Source organism: Choloepus didactylus, chromosome 12, assembly GCF_015220235.1.
Source record: "Choloepus didactylus isolate mChoDid1 chromosome 12, mChoDid1.pri, whole genome shotgun sequence".
In the NCBI taxonomy this organism is placed as follows: domain Eukaryota; kingdom Metazoa; phylum Chordata; class Mammalia; order Pilosa; family Megalonychidae; genus Choloepus; species Choloepus didactylus.
Window position 1 is genome coordinate 27,072,575 of NC_051318.1, and position 20,962 is coordinate 27,093,536.

Below are 20,962 nucleotides of genomic sequence, written 5' to 3' on the forward strand. Positions count from 1 at the left end.
ATGTCAACCATGTAGAAATTTGAAAAAGGGATGGTATTCAGGAAAAAACATAATCAAAGCAAACTGGAGTCTATGGTCAACAGTAACATTGTAATATACCTCCATTAAATGTAACAAAGGCAATATGCCAATGCTAAATGTATATGACAGGGGAATATAGGAGAGTAATATGGGATTCTTGATAGTGGTGTTATTTGCTGTCCTTAGTAGTATATTGTGTTGTATGACATGTTATTTTTCTTTTTATCATTTTTTCTTATTGCTAAAAAAAAAAAAAAAAAAAAAAAAAAACAATTTTTCTTGTAGTGAGCAGTATGTTCAAGTGCTGATTGTGGTGATAAATGTACAACTTTATGATGATACCATGAACAACTGATTGTACACTGTGGATAAATGTATGGTATGTGAATATAACTCTATACAATTGTAGGAAAATATATATATAGGAGTAAAAGTGTTGGAGAAAACATGGTGAGAGGGATGATGCCTCACCAATATGGACTAACTACAATGTGTAAACTCAGAATTGAATCTTAGAACATAGCCTAACGTGGACACAATAATTGTAATAGTCCCTAGATTGTAAGCTCTTACAGCAGTTAACTCTATCCCTGAATTGTAAGGCCTATCTCTAAACTTTGAGATGCTGATCCCCTAGCATATAACCTGATTGGTCTCTGGAACAATGCATATCTCTGAGACACCTGAAACTCAGAGCTAGAGCTCGGCAGACATGAATGTCAGTATTAGTGCATACAGCCACTGTCAAAAAAAAAAAAAAAAAAAGCTGAAAAAGAGCCCAGACTTCAATTAGTGATATGAATGAAGCAGGTCTGGTTAAGACCAGGGCAAGCCAGGCCAAAGGATGAAGGCTGAAACTGATTGTGTTTTAAAACTTCAACTTTCATATGAGACCAAGGGAATAGATATCTATTTGGTACAGGATCTAAATTTTCTAAACGGTACAACTCTACAGTCGATTTGTTCAAACACCACAATTGCATGGAACTTTGAATAGGAAGTGAGATACGGTAGGTTAGTATAGGCTGGAGTGAAATAGTGACACATCCTAGAGTAATTTGGGCAGATAATAGAAAACATATTTACAGCCTCCCCCTCCCCAGCCCCGAGGATCTGGGGGAAGGTGCAAATGTGTTGGACATCCTCACCTGGACTGGTGTTGATGTTGTCACAAACAATGGGACTGGTGGTTTGATGTGCTGAGCCCTCGAGCAAGGGACTTGCCTTTATGAAGCTCATTACCACAAAGGAGAGTCTAAAGTTGTACATAATGGTGCCTAAGAGTCTCCCCCTGAGTACCTCTTTGTTGCTCAGATGTGGCCCTCTCTCTCTCTGAGCCATCTCAACAGGTGAACTCGCTGCCCTCCCCCCACTACGTGGAACCCAACTCCCAGGGGTGTAAATCTCCCTGGCAACACAGAGTATGACTCCCGGGGATGAATGTGGACCCAGCATCGTGGGACTGAGAGTATCTTCTTGACCAAAAGGGGGATGCAAAATGAGACGAAATAGTTTCAGTGGCTGAGAGATTCCAAATGGAGTTGAGAGGTCACTCTGGTGGACATTCTTATGCACTATATAGATAACACCTCTTAGGTTTTAATGTATTGGAATAGCTAGAAGTAAATACCTGAAAATACCAAACTCCAACCCAGTAGTCTGGACTCCTGAAGACAATTATATAATAATGTAGATTACAAGGGGTGACAGTGTGATTGTGAAGACCTTGTGGATCACACCCCCTTTAGCTAGTGTACGGATGAGTGGATGAATGGGGATAAAAACTAAAGGACAAATGGGGTGGGATGGGGGGATGATTTGGGTGTTCTTTTTTCACTTTTATGTTTTATTCTTGTTCTGGTTCTTTCTGATGTTAAGGAAAATGTTCAGAGATAGATTGTGGTGATGAACGCATAACTATGTTATCATACTGTGGACAGTGGATTGTATATCATGGATAATTGTATGGTGTGTGAATGTATTTCAATAAAACTGAATTTAATTAAAAAAAAACAAACCATGGACTACAGTTAATAGTACCATTATAATAATATTCCTTCATGAATTATAACAAAGGTATCATACTAATGCAAGGTGTTAATAATGGAAGAGGGATAATTTGGGAACTCTGTATTTTCTGCATGATTTTTCTGTAAACCTACAACTTCTCTAATTTAATAATAATAATAACAATAATAATACTACTAATAATAATAACAACAGAAAGAGAGGGAGAGATGTTTAATGACCCCAGCAGTGTGAAAAGGTAAAAAGGGGACTCAGAAAGGGAAGTGAGATGTCTCTACATTCGAACTGCAGTGACTGGAATAAAAGAAAAGCCATTAATAAAAAGAAAACATACCACTGATTTTGGAAGTGGGGCAAATATATGTGTGTATAAATTTGATTAATATGTATTAATCAATTGATTGCAACAATATATGTGTCTATATTATTAATTGGGAGTGTTTCAAATTGCCCATCAGGCAATTGAGAAATATTTAAGATATCAACTGTATACAATTTCTTTAACCCAGCTGTAAGTTTATGCATGCAAGCAATAAGTCTCACCCTGATTAACTATTAGTTATTTGAAAACTTTATGAGAAATGAGGAGACTGCAATATGTGATTTTGAAATAGGTGCATTTATTTATCTCTAAATATCTCAAAATTATCAATACAGTCTTTTTTTGACATATTATACCATCTACAGAACATTTTCATAAGACAACAGCCACGGCCTCATAACGCTAATTTATAAATACTATAGAGTGGCATCAGTTAGTCAATAATTAATTAAAGGAAGGCATAGTAGACTGTATTTCCATGCTAAGTATGTGGCTTATCTGTGTGCCTCTGAAATCTTTGGACACAAAGTCAAAATTAATTGAACAACACAGGCAGAAAAGAGTACTAGACACTACGGTAAGCATGGATGAACTGAGGAAATCACATCCCACCAAAAACAAAATGAAAGAAAATAAACCAAAAACCTTCTCCTCTTTTTTCTTCTTTCCATTCATAGAACTACCCTTGTCTCCTCATGCAAACTTGCGATCTCAAACTCAGGATTCAGGAAATACATGGAGCCCTAGTATGGGCAAAACTATGACAGGAAGTACTTGATCTTGAAAACTTTCTAACACAGTAGACTGTGTTTCCTGTCTCACCCTTTAATTTTCACCTTCCAGTGCCCTACTCAAACTCTGTTTAGGAAACCTAGAGACACTGATTCTCCTTTCTCTGTGTGGCCAGCTTCTGCTAACTGGCCTAGGTAGAGGCAAAGGGATGTGCAAGGAACAGACGGAAGATAAAAGGGATAGGGTGGGGAATGTGGGGTTATAGTGTTACTTTCGACCATATTTGTTCCTTCCAGGTGCTCAGAGCTCTCCTGCTCTATCATCCTCCATGTAATTCCATCCAATATGGATCTCTCTTGTCTTTTGCAACTTGGTGTGTTTGTACTGCAAAATCACAGCTGTTAGGAGAGAAGCTGCTGCAGGTCATTCTCCCAGAACTCCTGTAGGTGGATGAGAGAGTATTCTGTATTTTGGGGGGGAGTGGGAGGCACACTGATGGGAAGGATGTTGTAAGGAGACCTGAGGGGCATAGGCAAGATTGAGATCTCAGAACACTGAGAGACACATTCAGGCCTTTTAAAGATGTAAAGGAATTGACCATACAAAACTTGGAGGTCACTTTCAAATTTTGAAAACTGAAAACTGTTTTAGACACTGGGAAATGAGAAAAATTGCTAAACATGGCTTCCTTAAAGAATATTAATTGCAGTCATTTATGGGAACCAATTACTGCTGAAGACTCATTTTTCATTTATCAAATATTATTATGAGTGTTACTAATATTTGTCAGATTTTATTAATGTAAGTTTGGTATTCACACTAAGCCAAGTTTATTGGATGTCTTTTTTTGCCTTAGGGCCTCCAGACCCAGCCTAGCCTTGGCTCAAAGTAAGCCCTCACCCTACGGGTCAGCGCATGAAGCACTCGCTGACAGCCATTGCCTCTCCTTGGACCTCCCTGACCATGATGTCTCTGCCTTCCATTTTCTAGAGGAGAATGTACAAAAGTACTTGCAACTGTAGTCCAAAACAACACTTAGGAACTTCTAAATTATCAGAATACTGTTTGAAAAATTTCACTAATATAATTTTCTCAAAAGTCTTGGACTAAAGGTGCAACTCTCAAGTCCATTAAAAATTATTATCCAAACATCTTAAAAGTATTTTTTGTAGAATTGAGCTCCAGTCTTGATTTTTAAACTAGCATGTTCTATTAGAATGCAATTTACAGATTTCTCTTGCTATGATCATAATGGATGCTACTGAAAACCAATTATTAAGGCCTATTTTTAAAATTCTATCTATGCCGGAGAGAACAGATGAGGATAGAATTAGCACAAGATGAAACAGATGAAAACAGTTTAAAATGTGATATAGTTAGAGAACATTTCCCATAAATAGGAGTTTGAATTTCATTAACAATCCCTTTTTTATAAAGCAGTTTGAATTTTAAATAGACTATGGTCCTTCCATTGAAAAGCACCATCTCTACTAATTATTAAACAGAAAAACCTCCTATTGTGAATATAACAAAGTAGTAAAAAGTTTTATCTTTTTAGCACATGGGTTATAATCACTTTCTATAGATGACAGAGAGATGATGAGATACATAGATAGATAGATAGATAGATAGATAGATAGATGGCACAACATTTTTAGACACAAGTATCTGAAAAGTGGAGAAAGCACAGGAAACCCAGAAATAAGAAAGAGGAGAAAATAAAATATGTGCACAGTGGGAGTGTCCTAGAGCTGACACTGTTGGAATATACAGGCATGAAAACCCAAAGCTGCTTCTGTTAGCAAAATGAGCTCAGGAATTGCTCTCAGACTGACAGCTGAAGAAGTTAAAAGGAAAACAAAAACAAAAACAAAAACAAGAGCAGGGTGCAGAAAGAGAAGAACCAGGTTGAGTCTTGAGAAATTGAGAAATGGACCTGGGGCAAATGAAACCCAGTGCAAGGAAAGGAGAGAGTCCAGGAATAATTCCTCTGTGCTGCAATAATCAAATTGAGATAAAAGATAGAATTGTATCTTCCACCTCCTTGGCTGCATAACCAAACCACAGTGGTCTGAGGACCATGTTATTGTGGTTTCTACTTGCCAAAAGAGTCTGCCATGGCGGGCCTGGAAGTTCAGTGTATTAAGATGCAAAAGGAAACCCACTCCGAAATATTTACCCAAAGCAAATAAAGCCACACATCCATGCAAAAACCTCTCTGTGAATATTTATAGAGGCTTTACTCCACAAACTAAGTGATTGGATAAACACACTGTGGCATATCCATACAATGCAATACCATTCGCCAATAAGAAGGATAAACCCCTGATACATGCATATACTTGGATAAATCACAGATGTATTACATTAAGTGATGGAAGCCACACTCAAAAGCCTACATACTGCATGATTCAATTCATATGAGATTCTGGAAAAGGCAACTCTATAGAGAAAGAAATCAGAGCAGTGGTTTCCAGAGGCTGAGGGTGAAGAGAAGAGATTAACCTAAAAAGGTATAAGAAAACATTTTGCAGTGAGGAAAATAGTCCATATATTGATTGTGGGGGCAGTTGCATGACTATATATATATGCATTTGTCAAAATTTATCAAACTGTACACCTAAAAGAAGTTCTATATGTGAAGCATACCTCAATAAACTTGACTTACCAAAACAAACAAACCAATCATGCAAGATACACAAATTTACAACCAGAACTTTTAAACTGTTGAGAGACAAAGTGTTAAAATAAATTATTCAAAATAAGGAGGCATATTCAATTACATGCTATCACAAATGATGAGAAAAGATACTTGCCAACAAATTCTGAGTCAGATAAAAGAAATACCCAGTGTGGACAGTGTGCATGGCTGAAGTGAGGAAGAACCAGAAATAGATGCAAGTACACATAGGAATTTAAAATATAATAAAAGTGGAATTTCAATTCAGTAGACATGGTGAATGTAGAAATGGAAGAAAAAAAAATGTGACCCCCATCTTATACCATAGATACACTTAAATTTTATAAGGATTAGAATTTAACATGCAAAAATAAAAGTTTTGAATAAGAGGCATAACACTAATCATTTGTCTTTTGGAAAAATAGACTATCCAAAGCCATAAATTAAAGCAAAATCTATAAAACAAGACAGACATAGCTTTCTAGTTAGTATAGATTAGATGCTAACAAACACGCCAAACAAAGACCAAAGACAATAAAAGACTAGGAAATCATCTCCAGCACATAGCCAGAGAAACCTCAATATTCACAACCTGGATATTCATCTCTGCTATTGGCTTGCCCCAGTCTCTCAATCTGCATTGCACTTCATAGATTTCCAAATGCCTTCATGTAGCATCACTGGACCACAGAGGGAGGGAGGGAGGGAGGGAAGAAGGAAGGAAGGAAGGAAGGAAGGAATTATTAATGATTGATTTTCGCAGACTCCCATGAAGTGGACAGGAATGGTATTATCCGCCACATTTTCCAAATAAGGAAATCAAGTAACAAGCCTTGGAGGAGTTAATTGACAACCCAAGAAGAAAAACCTAGAAAGTAGCTTAGATACCCTAGGATTAGCCTGAGTGGTCCCAGAAGTAACAACTGAGGCTCCCCAAGTGATCCTGGAGGATGTGTGCTACCTCCTTCAACCTCACTGGCTACATTTGCAATCATAGGTCTCACAGGCAGAGAATGTAATGCCATGCTTTGCTAGGCATAGCTTAACCTAACTTTGCTGGGTACAGTAAAGGCCATACACTTTTTGGATCTCTGATGAGATGGAAAAGGAGAAGTTAAGGCTTGTTTAAAATCCCGTAAGAATATCAAATGTGACGGAACATATAGCCCTGTACAGATTCAATCCATGAGTGCACTGATGCAAAGGGTTTAGCTCAGTCCTCCAAAGCAAAATTTAAAGTTATTCAAAGTAAAGATAATGAAGTAGAATTTAGGAAACAATTCAACCTTTGAATGGCTCTCCTTGCCTCAAAGACACTCCATGGGAATGACTTTTATATTCTTCAAATACAAGGCGCAAAGAGGCATATACTTCATCAATCTCATATTTGTTGTCAGTCCACTTCGATGAGTGTCTTCCTCTTCTATTAAGAGCCCAAATGAAGAAGAATGGCCAATTGATTTCCACAAAACCATTCATTAATTTGTATCTGTCTTTCCTGTCACTCCTTATTTCTAGACAATAAAGAATTCAAGTCTTTTTATCATTCTTTATTCCCAAAGCCCTGAAGCTTTCTGCCTTTTAGTTATCCTTCTCTCAAGTAGTTTCTATTATCAAAGTGCCTTTTTAAGCTGAGTTAAACAAAACTGTATACAGTATTTAGAAGGCATTATTGATTAATACAGGGTCATCATTTTCCTTATGCATTTTATTATTCTTTAAAGGATAGAACAACTTTAAACTAGCTTTTTTAGCCATAGCTATCTTTGGAGATATGCTATGCATTGAACTGTTCACAATGACCTCTAGACAGCTTGCTGAGTGTCCAAGTCAATCGAAAAGTCAACAGTTTAAGTGTCATGTAAGTGGTCTCTGCTGAAGTATCATGCTTTCTTCCTAGAAAGGAAAACCTAATTCAACTGTGGTTTGGAACAGGAGTTTTCAAAGCATGGCATAGAGGGTTATTCTCATACAACAATCACTCAATGCATGATAGTGTATGATATATTCTAGCATTAACTAATATATATTCTAGCATTAATTAATATACCTATGACTTTTAGTGAAAACCAAACTCTCCTTTATGGCAAGGCTTATCTAAATCTGCATTGTTTGTGTTATTATTATTTTAATTTTTCAGGTTACTGGAGGATGCTTAAACATAAAAAAGACCCAGATTCAATACATACATCTTTTATTGATTTATTTCACTCTCACTGCAGAGGCAGGATAAACTGTTGGAGGTGCAAGTCCTTTTGGACCACATGTGAAGGGCAAGTAAGTCTGGAGTCATAGATGAGTTTGCGTTTTCAAAGACAAGGAAGTAGGTACATATATCAGCACCTGTGACCTCCTTTTCCTTCTTTTGATACAATGAATTAAAACCTACTCACATATTTCCTATTGTAAAAAAAAATTTCTTGAGCAACACATTCCTCTCCACCAACTGCCTTTTATCTTTTTCCTTTTAATAGCCAAAATTTATAGGTGCTCTACATTTATGATTTCCTTCCAATTATTGCTCAAGCCACTGCAGTTTGCATTCCATCCCTACCTCTGCTCAGTGGCCAAGAAACCAATGGCTTCTTTGTCAGTTATTCAAGTGGATACTTTTTAAACATTATATGACATAATCTTGTCACATCATGCAAGACTGCTTAGTAGACCCTACCTCTAGAAATACCATTTTACTTGTGTTCTTATTAATAGCTTGTTACTCTTCTTCCTCTAACAACTTTTCTAAGATTTCAGACCTGAGCACTCTATTTCATTATAGGGGATCTCCTTTACCACATGGCTTCAATTAACACCAATATGCTAATGACTTCTATTTCTATCTCAATAGACATCTCTCACCCAAGCTTTGGAACCTGTATATCTACTGCTTATTGTATATCTCTGCTCAAACATCACCAAACTGAACATGTCCAAGCTTGGCCTTCCTCCCAGGCCTCCCCTCCGAAGCTAGTGGTAACAACATATGCATAACTGCTCAAACCAGAATCTGAGTGCCAGTTTTGACTATTCCCATCCCTTCATCTTCCTCAACTCCTAAAAAAATCTGAAGTTAGACAAGAAATTGTAGACAAGAAAGTGTTAACTTTTAAGAGCTAATAAATTCTGAATTAACAACGTGAAATATGCTCATCCCTGCCTCGGGAGCTTAGCACTTATAGTTCCCTCTGTGTGGTTCACTCTTCCCATGGATCGCCACATCACTGGCTCCCTCACTTCAGTCACCCCAACGTCACTTCTTGAAAGACGTCTTCCCTTAACCTACTTAAACTTGTCTCTATTCTCCCATGTCACTTATTTGCTCTTCAAAATCTTTTATTTTCCTCCAGAGAAGTTCCTGCTGCCAAAAATTATGATCTACACCTATTTCTTTACTTATTCTCTGACTCATTGAAGTGCACAGAAATATCAAGAAAGTGGAGACTTTGGCTACTTTATTTATCCTTGGATCCCTTGCCCTTACACCAGTGCTTAGAAAAGAATAGGGGTTCAATAATATGTCTTAAGCTAATGAATAAATGAATAAATGTATGAGTGATTAAGCAGAAGAAAATTAAATTGACTTAATCTATCCAACTCAGTTAAGTCAGCATAGCATTTTTATGTCCCTAAAGTGACATTGAGTGTAAGCCAACTACTGAAAACATAAGGAATCCTATTTCAGGCACCAAATGACGTATAGTAAGAGAAGGTTTCCATCACACAGTACATTAGCATAACAGAAGTCAAGTAAAAGTGTGGAACCCTTCAGACATAATGATGATTGTTTAATAATGGCAATGTCAGCACTGTAACAAGACACAAAGATCTCTTTGACCAGGAGGACATAAGAGGTCCATGACCTTCCTGAAAATCTGTATAAAAGTCACATATATGAAAGCTGAGTCAAATATATGAAAGCTGAACAACAGACATAAGCTATAGTAACTTTGTCATTTTATACATAGTCTTCAACTCTGTTTCTTTATTTCATATCTGATGACAACAAGGTTATAGATATGGATATGGAGATTGAGATGGATTTGGATATGGTTATAGATACGGATATAGATATTTATATAGATATATGAAGTTAAAGATTTATCTTTAGCAGTATATTTCATGATTTTTATCATTTTATTAATTGAATTATACTTTTAAGGCCTAGACTTATTGTTAGCATAAGAACTTCATTTAATGTTTTCTCTACCATTTAATAAAATTGTGTTTCTAAAAATAATAACATAGCCTTATAATTATAGATATACCGTTATAAAGATAAGTATTAGTTTTGAGCAGCTGTGCGATGTATTGAAACTAGTTTATTTGGAAAAACATATTTACTAAGCATTTTATTCTAATGTATTATTATATTTAAATTGTTTAGTAAATGTCTAAAAACCTTATTTGAGGTATTTTTTTCATTTAACACCAGTTGGAATTATTTTAATATTGAACAGAGAGGGAAATATTTGAGAATACCTAAGAAAAACATGAAAAATTTAATCAGAGGGAACTTGCCTGATAATATAATATTAAAACTTATTATAAAGCCACAGTAACCAAAACAGTGTGGCTTTGGGCTAGACAAATGGATCAGTGTAACTTAAGAGAAACCAGAAATAGATGAGAGTACATGTGGGAATTCAAATACAACAAATAGGAATTTCAATTCGGTGGATATGGTGCATATAGAAGTGGAAGAAAAAAACGTGATCCCCATCTCACACCATAAATACACCTAATTTTCACAAGAATTATTATTTAATATGCAAAAATAAAGTCTGGAATAACATGTATAAGACTAACCATTTATCTTTAGGAAAATAGACTAATCAAAGTAATAAATTAAAGCAAAATCTATTTAAAAAGAATAGACATAGTTTATTACACAATGAGTAAAAAATTAGATGCCAACATTCACCCCAAACAGGAACAGAGGACAAAAATAGAGTAGTTAAACCATCTGCAGCACTTACCCATAGAAATGTATTTCCTATATAATGGACTACATAAAACTTTAAGAAAAGGTATAAACAAACTAATAGGGAAAATGAAGGCAGATAAGAACAGATATGGGCAACAAATATATTTTATAAAAACCTAATTATTAATCAAATAGAGTCTAGCCAGAAATGATATTTTAGCCATACATTTGGCAACATTCGAGAAGAGAGAGAACTTCCTAGGCTGGCAAAGATGCAAGGGATGAGCATTCTCTACTGTGGGAATCTGAAGTGCTACAGCTTATTGGAAAGGAATCTGGCAGATTCTATGCAACCTGAAACTGCACATGCCATTTGACTCAGTAATCTAGTATTACAAGGCAAAATACTTAAATAAAATGTTGTAACATCTATCAAAAAGGGAAATGTTTCATAAATAAATGGTTTAATAAATGCTATGGAATATTACAGAGCTATCAAAAGGAAAATAACTTAGATATGTATTTATTGGCCAGAAAAACAGAAAAGAAGCCCATGTTGTTGAGAGAGAGGGAAGTAGTGCACAAGGGGACATCTGGGTCAAAGGTACATAACTGGGAAAATACGGATGATATTTAAAGCTCTAGGAATGGATGAGGTCAATGAGAGATCTTTAAGTCTGAAGAGAAGGAGCCAGCAACAGAGGCTGAGGAAAAGCTGCCAGCAAAGCAGGAGAAAAACTCAAAGACTTGTAAAGGAAAAGGCAGTAGCAGGGGACAAATTATCTACCATGAGGGAGGATTAGTGTCCAGTAGATTTTGCCTTATAAAGATGCTTTAACTAGGGTGGATTCAATGGAGCGGCGAAGCAGAGGCAGAATGGAGGAAGTCGAGATTAAAAATGGAGATGTGACCATGAAGAAAAAGAAATGGTGTTGGTCAGAAGGGAATATAAGGTCAAGAGGGACAGTTTGATTATTTGAAGATGGGTATATTAGATCATGCATTTACCCTGATGGAAATGGTACAATGGAGATGAGATTGATGATGCAGAAGAGAAAGGGGATGACCAGAGGACAGAAGCCTCTGTGAAGGCGAGAGGGGTTAGAATCCAGATCATCTGACTTTGGAAACAAGAGGTGCAACTCACTATTACAGAATGGAAGAGGGCGAAGATGGAGTTAGATATTGGCTACCTTTGTATATTTAATGGTAAGAAGAAGAGGGAATTTATCTGCGAAGGTATCTATTTTCTCATTGTGGGAGATTTGAGGAAGGAGGAAGTCTCTAGGTATTAGAAATTGGGCCTTCTAAGGGAACATGGTAAGAGTGCAGAAGAGTATTGTCAATATGACTGAGACTTATGATCACAAAATTAAAATGAAATTAGTCTGCTTTTGCTCTGTCGTCCTCTTTCAATGATCATCCAACAGCTGTGGTGCAAGGACAGACAAATTGGAAACTTGGGTTCAATCTGATTTAGGTATTTGTCACCTGAGTGTATCAGAGGGCAAACAGGGCAACGAAGTGGAGAGCCTTTCCAAGTGATTATACTGGTGAGCCATAGTATCTAGATGGGCCAAAAGGGAGTTAAGAGAAGGTGAGAAGATGGTGGGATCAATGAGTTGGTGTTTAAATGAGTTTGTAGAATTGCTGCAGGGGGAGTTCTTGAGTAAGTGAACAGCAACAGCATGTAGGTGTGTTCTGGTTTGCTAATGCTGCCATTACGCAAAATACCAGAAATGGATTGGCTTTTATAAAGGGGGTTTATTTGGTTACAAAGTTACAGTCTTAAGACCATGAAAGTTTCCAAGCTAAGGCATCAACAATAGGGTACTTTCACTGGAGAAAGGCCATTGGCATCCAGAAAACCTCTGTTAGCTGGGAAGGCATGTGGCTGGCATCTGTTTGCTCCCAGGTTGCATTTCAAAATGGCATTCTCCAAAATGGCTGTGTCAGCTTCCAAAGGCTGTCTTCAAAATGTCTGTCTCAGCTGCAGCTCCTGAGGTCCTTCTGTTTGTCAGCTTTTATATGGCTCCAAAGATTTAATTCAGACCCATCCTGAATGGGTGGGGTAACACCTCCATGGAAATTATCCAATCAAAGTCTTGCCAACAGCTGATTGAGTCACATCTCCATGGAAACACTCAATCAAAGGATTCCAACCTAATCAACACTAATGCTTCTGCCCCCACAAGATTGCATTAAAGCATATGGTATTTTGGGGGACATAATACATCCAAACCAATACATTCCACCCCCTGGACCCCAAAAGGACATGATCTTTCCATATACAAAATACATTCATCCCATCACAATATCACAAAAACTTAAATCGTTTCAGTAACAATAGGTAAGTACAAGATCCCATCATAATCAGTCACATGTGTGGTCTTGTCCTAAAGCAAAATTTCCCTCTGGCTGTGGACCTGTGAAACTTAGAAGAGTTATCTGGTTCCAATATACAAAGGAGAGATAATCATAGGATAAATATTCCCATTGCCATAAGGAGAAACTGAAAGGAAAACAGAGTTAACAGGACCAAAAGAGTTCCTAAAACCCACAGGGCAAAATCCATTAGATTCTAAAGTCTGAGAGTCATTTACAGAATGACGTTTTATCCTTGGGACTTGAGAAAGCAGGAGTCCAACCCTTTCTAACGGCCTTCACAGCAACCCTTTTCTCTCCAAATGCTGGGGTGAGTGCTCCAACATATCCACACACTGGGGAGACCACCTTTTTGGCCCCATTTTCCTCAAGCATCAGGATGCCACCCAGCCTGCCTCTCCAGGGCAATGGCTCTCCCCTCTCTAAACACTGGGGTGGCGGCCAAGCTCTCCCCAATCCCCTAGGAATGTGCTCCATCCTCTCTGAGCCCTGGAGTGGCAGCACTCTTCCTGAACATCAAGGCGGAAGGCCCATGCCCTGCCTCTGGGGCAAATTAAGCCTTTCCACGTGTGTGGGCTGCTCTGTTCTCCCAGTCTGAGACCTCTTGACTCCAGACCTCAAGCTCCATGGTCTGTCTTTGAAGAAATTTTTCCTTCAATTTGTTCCTTCTTCATTTCCTCCAGTCCAGACCGGCAATGGCTCCATTTACATAGATTTCGCAAAAAATCTCATTGGCTTGGCATGAAGTTTACAGGGGTCAAAACCTTCAGACAATAGGACTTTCCACAAAACCTTTCTGGATAACCCCATCTCCAATCCTGGCTTGTACTGAAATGGCAGTCGGGTTCCATGTTTGGCTAAATCCTCATGTGGGGCTCTAGGCCTTGGGGTGTCACTTTTCAGAAGCCCAGAATTTTCCCAATCATCAATTTCTGGTTTCTTTGTACCCAGGAGTTCATTTCTCAGCTTATCTCTGTTCTCTCTCATTTTACTATAAGCTGCAAGGAGAAGCCAGGCCACACTTTTGATATTTAGTGTAGAATCTTTTCAGCTAAGTATCCCAGCTCATCGTTTTCAAATTCTGCCTTCCATCTAGCACCAGGCACAATTTTGCCAAATTCTCTGCCACTTTAAAACAAGGATTGCCTTCCTTCCAGTTTGCAATGACACATTCATCATTTCTAAGGCCTTGTCAGAAGTATCTTTAGAGTCCATTTTTCTACCAACAGCCTTTTCAAAGCTGTCTAGGCCTTTTCTATCAAGCTCCTCACAATTCTGCCAAAATTTTTCCCTTATCCATTTAAAAAGCCGCTCCAACATGTTTGGTATTTGCAAACTGAACAGCACCCCACTTCTCTGATGCCAAAATCTGTTCCAGTTTGTTAATGCTGGCATTATGCAAAATACCAGAAATGTATTGGCTTTTATAAAGGGGGTTTATTTGGTTACAAAGTTACAGCTTTAAGGCCATAAAAGTGTCCAAGCTAAGGCATCAACAATAGGGTACCGTCACTGGAGAAAGGCTGTTGGCATCCGGAAAACCTCTGTTAGCTGGGAAGACACGTGGCTGGTGTCGGCTTGCTCCCAGGTTGTGTTTCAAAATGGGTTTCTCCAAAATGTCTGCGTCAGCTTCTGATAGCTGTCTTCAAAATGTCTGCTGCAGCTCCTGAAGTCCTTTTGTTTGTCAGCTTTTATATGGCTCCAGTGATTTAATTCAGACCCATCCCTAATGGGTGGGGTAACACCTCCATGGAAATTATCCAATCAAAGCCTTGCCCACAGTTGATTGAGTCACATTTCCATGGAAACACTCAACCTAATCAACACTAATATGTCTGCCCCCCAAGACTGCATTAAAGAACATGGTGTTTTGGGGGACATAATACATCTAAACCAATACAAGGTGGTAGACTGGGTAAGGAATTTTAGTGGAGGTATGATTTATGAGAATAAGTGACTTCAAAAAAAAAGCAGGTAACCTTGATATTGTAAACATTGTTTAATAGGTAAAATAGCAGGCTTTCTGCTATAATTCATTCACAATTACTGTAAATGAATTAGTGTCTCTGGAGAATATTCATTTTAAATAACTTTAACCTTCCTCCTTCTGCAAGCAATCCAACCCCAACTCCACATGCTTAGAGAAGGATTGAACTAGGAGGAAAATAGATCAGTCATAGGAATTTCAAGATTTTGATTCCAAAATCATGAGTGAAAGGATTTAATGGGGCAGATCTCATGCTACTGCTCCAGTTTGTTAAGAGTAAAAATGGAAGTGTATTTGCAAAGTTTCACACTGTACTAAAATTCTGTGATCCCATTACTCCGCCAGGTTCCATTCCTCATTTCTATTTGCACCTCAGTTGAGGGATCTTGTCAAATTTGCATGTTATCTCTCAGCAGCCATAGGTCTCAGTGATAGAATCTCACTAGAGATCTATCCAAACACACTTTTTCATTATATAGATATTCGAAACATCGGCACTTTTCTTGGTGGCATTTCTGAAATTTCCTGCTACATTTTGCTTCCACAATAAATTTTTGTACTCAAGTTGCTAACATTTTTATATAAAATGTGTGAAACCTGTAGAATTAGGTCAGCTCCCACAGAATCAGAAAGGAATGTCTATGGTAAAATGTATCTAAAGGCCTTTTCTTTCTCTGAATATTCTCTCTTACACTGCCTTTAATTGCTCTTTTTTTATCTTAAAAATAAAATATGACCATTGTAGGCAATTTTGAAAATATAGAATAGTTTATAACACAGAATAAAAGTAACGGATAATTCCATAAATCAGAGATTACTGCTAGAGTTTGGGTTTAGGCCTTTAAATATATACATGCGCATTATCGGACTTACAAGACAGAACTCGCATTTTCATCATTTGCTTCTTTTGTTTAACATTAAATCATGAGTAGTTCCCTAAGTCATTAAAAATTCCTCAAAGCCTCATTTACTGGCTGCCCAACTTTCTGCCACAGAGCACCCTCTCTCTCACTAGGATCACATGTGATTCTATCCTCACGTGGTATCTGACCTGCCCTAGAACTTTCTGTTGCTGCCTGTCTCAGAAGTGGACATGATGTGCTGAGAAGTCAAGGTCATAATGAAAAGATAGGCATTTGGTAGAAATAGAGCTACACGAGGAAGGAATGGGACATAAAGAAGATGGGCCAACTAACTTTGCCAATAGATCACCCCCCAGTGTAGGGGACAAGGTAACACAGTATGAGGAAATCTTATGCATCGGGAAAAACTATTGAACTCTGAATTATGAACCGTATCAAAATTTCTGATGTCATAAACGCCCTCACATTTTTTTTGAATTCTGTTTATCCTTTGAGATCCAACTCAAGCCTACTCTGCCTATGAAGCATCCCTTGCCTAGTTCAGCATACAATGAAATATGATTTCTGAACTCCTCTAGCACATGGTCCCATTTTGCCAGAGAAGTTAGCATCTGATAATATTCCTATTTATTTTCTACCTCCTACACAGTGCTAAGCAGACAGCTTAGAACATAGCTGGATATTTAGTATTTGCTAATTATTTTGAGATATTCATCAACATTTTTGCCAACTATTTGGAACATTTCACTATTCATTAATTTTTATTTCATCTCCTAGACTGGTGGATTGCAAAATTTGCAATCTTCCACTTAATAGACATTAATGCTTCTTTTAATTTTGGGAAATTCCAAATCCAAATTTAAAAATACAGATAAAACAAAAATAATATAAGGTGAGAAAGGGACAGTCCCATGTTTTGTTTCGTACTGGATATCCCAAGTCAGTGTCACTCAGCCCCCTTGTGCTTTTATTCAAGCATCATGCCTGTCTTCCAGCAGGTGTGCTCACTCTGCTAACAAGCACCCAGGTTCCTCTCAGAAGTGTGCAGTGGGTTTCAGGAATTTCCTCTGCAGAGGCTCAGAAAGGAGAAAATAATGGCATTCTGCTAGTGCAGCAAAACATTAGCAGCAATACAAAACCCAGTCAAGAATATTATATTATGTATATTTCACTCAAAAAAAAAAAACCTCTAAAATTAAAAGGATTAAAACAAAAAAAATTTCTCCTAATGCTTAAATATGCTCATCTCCAATTTTGATTAATTAAAGAGCTAATTTTCAAACATACAAGCTGATGAGTGAATTATTTTTGGCATTAAAATTGTGCTGCATGCTAAAAACATGTCTCTTCTGGCTATGCTTAGAAGTAGGGCATTTTTATTTCATTAATCATGGAGTTTTAACTCCTGTATACATTCCTCACCAAAAAAAAAGGTAAACATTTTCTTCTTAACAAACATTAGTTTTTCAGTCCCCTATAGTGTAAAACTCATAATCCATTCAAAACACATGTTCCTTTAACATGCTACTTAAATTTTCTACTGTGATATCCTTTGTGAACAAAATCTTAACCCTAAGAGAAAACCATTTTTAACAAATGCCATCTATCACTTTAAGACTGTGATATATATGTACAGAAGTTTTCAGAAGTGCTACCGGAGAAAAATGCATGTCTGGCAAGCTGTTTTTGCTATAAATATGTCTTCCTCTTCAATATTACCAACCAGAGAAGGTTTAGATACAGCTATTATCTAGCTCAGAAAATCCTGCTAAGAATTCACGCATCAAAGAAAACCTTGATGAACCCATCAGAAAAGCTGGTGAGAAACTGTTTTTCACCATATGAGCATTAGTGTAGCACATTTGGTACAGATGTCCCTGGAGTCCTTTAGCACTGCAAGGTGAATGATACAAGGACAGAAGTTCACAGACGAAGATAACCCTAAAGATCAAGCTCACAAGTTAAACATTGAATGTAGGCTGAAGGATTAAAAACTTGAGAATAAAACAATATCTAAATGACCTTGGTCGTCTATTAATGAACTACTATTTATCCACTTTATTAATATGCACTGGTACCCAGAATATCCTTATTAAATTCCTTTCTATGAGCAGCTTTTTTGGGGGACTGCCGTATCTCTGTGCCTTTTTTTTTTTTAAGAAGAAAAGCTAAAGTTTTAAAGATATCTATACTATTAGCATTTGGATCACACCAGAATTATTTCAGAGCCTGAATTTAAGAGGAAATATATTCAATATGTGAAATATCATTCAAAGTCACTGGTCTATGGCACTCATCTGGATGTTGCAAACCTGAAGACCTGTCTTCATTTTGATGTGCATAAAACAGTATTTCAAGAAGAAAGATAACCACATGAGCAAAATCTCAAGCTTACTTACAGCACTTGATAAAATGGTAGTGAGACATCTTTCCATCTCAGACAGAAATCTTGCTACCGGTTCCAGCATTCTCTTCTGCTACAACTGTCGTCCCCGGGAAATGCATTATTTAGAGCCTTTACTCAGGTAACAGTTTTCCTTGGGGTGCATTATTGAAGGAAGGTTCTGTTCCATGATCTTGCAAAAAGCCTCCAACTCATTATCATTCAGCAGCTAGAGTTAAGATAAATCTCTCAGGGGGGTCTTGAGCCGCCACCTCTGCACGTGCTATTGTAGCGCTCTTGACTGACACAGCTCCTAATGCCACAGTGTCCCGGGAACAGTCAGATGTAATTGATGTGCACTTGCAGCCACAGTCTGCCTGCACGAAGGTGTGCTGCACTGCGGCTCTCCCGGTCCTGCCTGTTAATGGCTTTTCAATAGCTTTCAAAAGGCAGCAAACTAAGCTGATGAGTGGGCTAAAGAGAAGTAACCGAACAAGGGATCCTAAATCTTATTTGTGCACATCGTCCACGAGCCAAATGTGACCAGATTTTTAACTGGTGGTGAAGCTGATTATTTTTAGTTGCCACCAGTTGCTGTGTGTGAATAGGGAACTGATAGCAGGAGCTCAAAATAACCACCTTTTAGCGTCAAGAGATTGTTTGATCTGTCTCTCGTAATGAAGAAACTATGTTGTATTTCACAACACATTTCCACATTTTTTTGGCTTTCTGTGCAGAATGCACAACTTCAATTATCCATAAAAAATCCTTGAGTTTGCACAGCTTTACAAATTTAGGATTCTACTACCTCTGCAGACTGCAATGAATTTAACTGTACAACTAGGTGAAGTAAGTCTCACTTCATTGGAGTTAGAAAGAAAGAAGTCTCTGGTCTTAATGGGTTTATTGCAACAAAAATTAAAATCATAGTCATAATGCAATAGCCATATTAGCAAAGAAGAACATATTTAAGTCACATATAAACACAAATTGATCTTTGATTTGCAAATCGATGCAGTTTTTCTATACTGATCTTTTCTAAAAACGAGTTAACATAATCCAGAATTTGTGTTTTAGATTTCAAGGGCATTGGAAAGAAGACATGAACAGTGTGTTAAACATTCACATGCTTCTACTGCAGAAGACTAGGTCTTGGATTCCCCTACTAAGCAAAACTGTAAGGTAGTACCTTTATTGGACAACAAGATTCTAGAACTCAAATCTACACAACAAAAAGTCATGACTCTTAAATATTCACTAAAAAATCATTCTAACCATTTAGTTGTATAATACAGGAGAACAAGATGGATCAGATTTAAGTTCAAATCCAGTTTCTACCAATTATCAGAGCGCCAACTTGGGCAACTTATTTAACCTCCCTAGGGCTGTATTTTCTTCATCTATACGAGGGAATTATAATTCTTATCTTGAGAGATTATTACAAAAATTAGAAAAAAATTATATAAAAATAAAGTTTATATTATAGTTGTTCAATTAAAAGTAACCACTAGCATTAACAAGGAAAATATTTAGCTATGTATCAAATAACTGCTACCAACACTTTAACTTGTTTCCCCAAAAATGAGAATGAGGATTTGCACTTTCATCAGTGATGCTGAGTACTCATTCGTCATCCCACAATTAATTATTGAGAAATACTGTCATGCATGTCACCATTTTAGGTGCTTTCAGGCACCTAATGTACTTAAGACACAGTCTTTATATGCAAGGAATATAGCATCTATTATTTAAAATTTCATTCTTTGTTTTGTAATGTTCCAACAAAAGTGTAAGAAACAAGTATCTAGGTCTGTTATCCAATATAGAGAGCAATCCTTGCTCCATTTAGTTCAATAACAGCCTTCATACATGCATACAGTAATTATAAGTTTATATGTGTAGTTTCCAAGGTCTCTCTGATGAAGATACTAACCATTTAGGTATTTCCACCTACATGCTATCAGTATATCTTCATTGAAGAACTGAATATCTTAGTTTTCAAAAATTGCATGCCTCCCTATAGCACACATTCAAAAAAATTCTTAGGATGATAATTCTGTTCTTCGACACCATTCACTCTTTGAAAGGAAAAAGAAATGCACAAAAGACAAGCATGATGGAAGCTTGGCCAGGAAAACTCATTGTTGAAAATACTATTGATTTGAGCTCCCCAAATCTATTTTTTAAATAATTTCAATCCATCTCCTATAAAAACCCTTATCAAGTTACTTTGTGAAAATTAACATCTTTCCCCATACATCAGGGACTCATTATCAAAATGTATTATTAAATTGCTCATTTATTCTATAAATATTTAGCAAGTCCTTGTTTTGTGCTACTAAAGATGCAACGGGAAGTATGAGTCTGTTCTTGCCCTCAAAGCGGTTATAAAATTGGTGAAATACAGACAACTAACACTGCTATCACAGCATAGTGTGCTAGGAATTATAAGAAAGGATGTAGACACCACTAAAACAGCATATCCAAAGCACTTTGAAGGGTAAAAGAAGGCTATCCTGGTAAAATAATTCTTAGATTTGTTAAAAGATATAGAATCTGCTTCTGATACATGAGTCATATGTATGTATAATTTTCCCTACAAGATTAAGAGGTTCTCTCATGTGTTTTGTTTTTTTCCTA

General features: G+C 37.1%; 1 protein-coding gene across 1 annotated transcript in view; it reads right to left on the minus strand.

Annotated features, from left to right (window-relative positions):
- The window catches only part of MYO16 (myosin XVI), a 580,757-nt gene extending 562,050 nt beyond the window's left edge, over nt 1-18,707 (minus strand). The window contains exon 1 of the mRNA XM_037800457.1: nt 18,339-18,707. Coding sequence (XP_037656385.1) covers nt 18,339-18,366 — 28 coding nt within the window. The 5' untranslated portion in view covers nt 18,367-18,707. The remainder of the gene's footprint in view (nt 1-18,338) is intronic.
- Nucleotides 18,708-20,962: the final 2,255 nt, after the last annotated feature.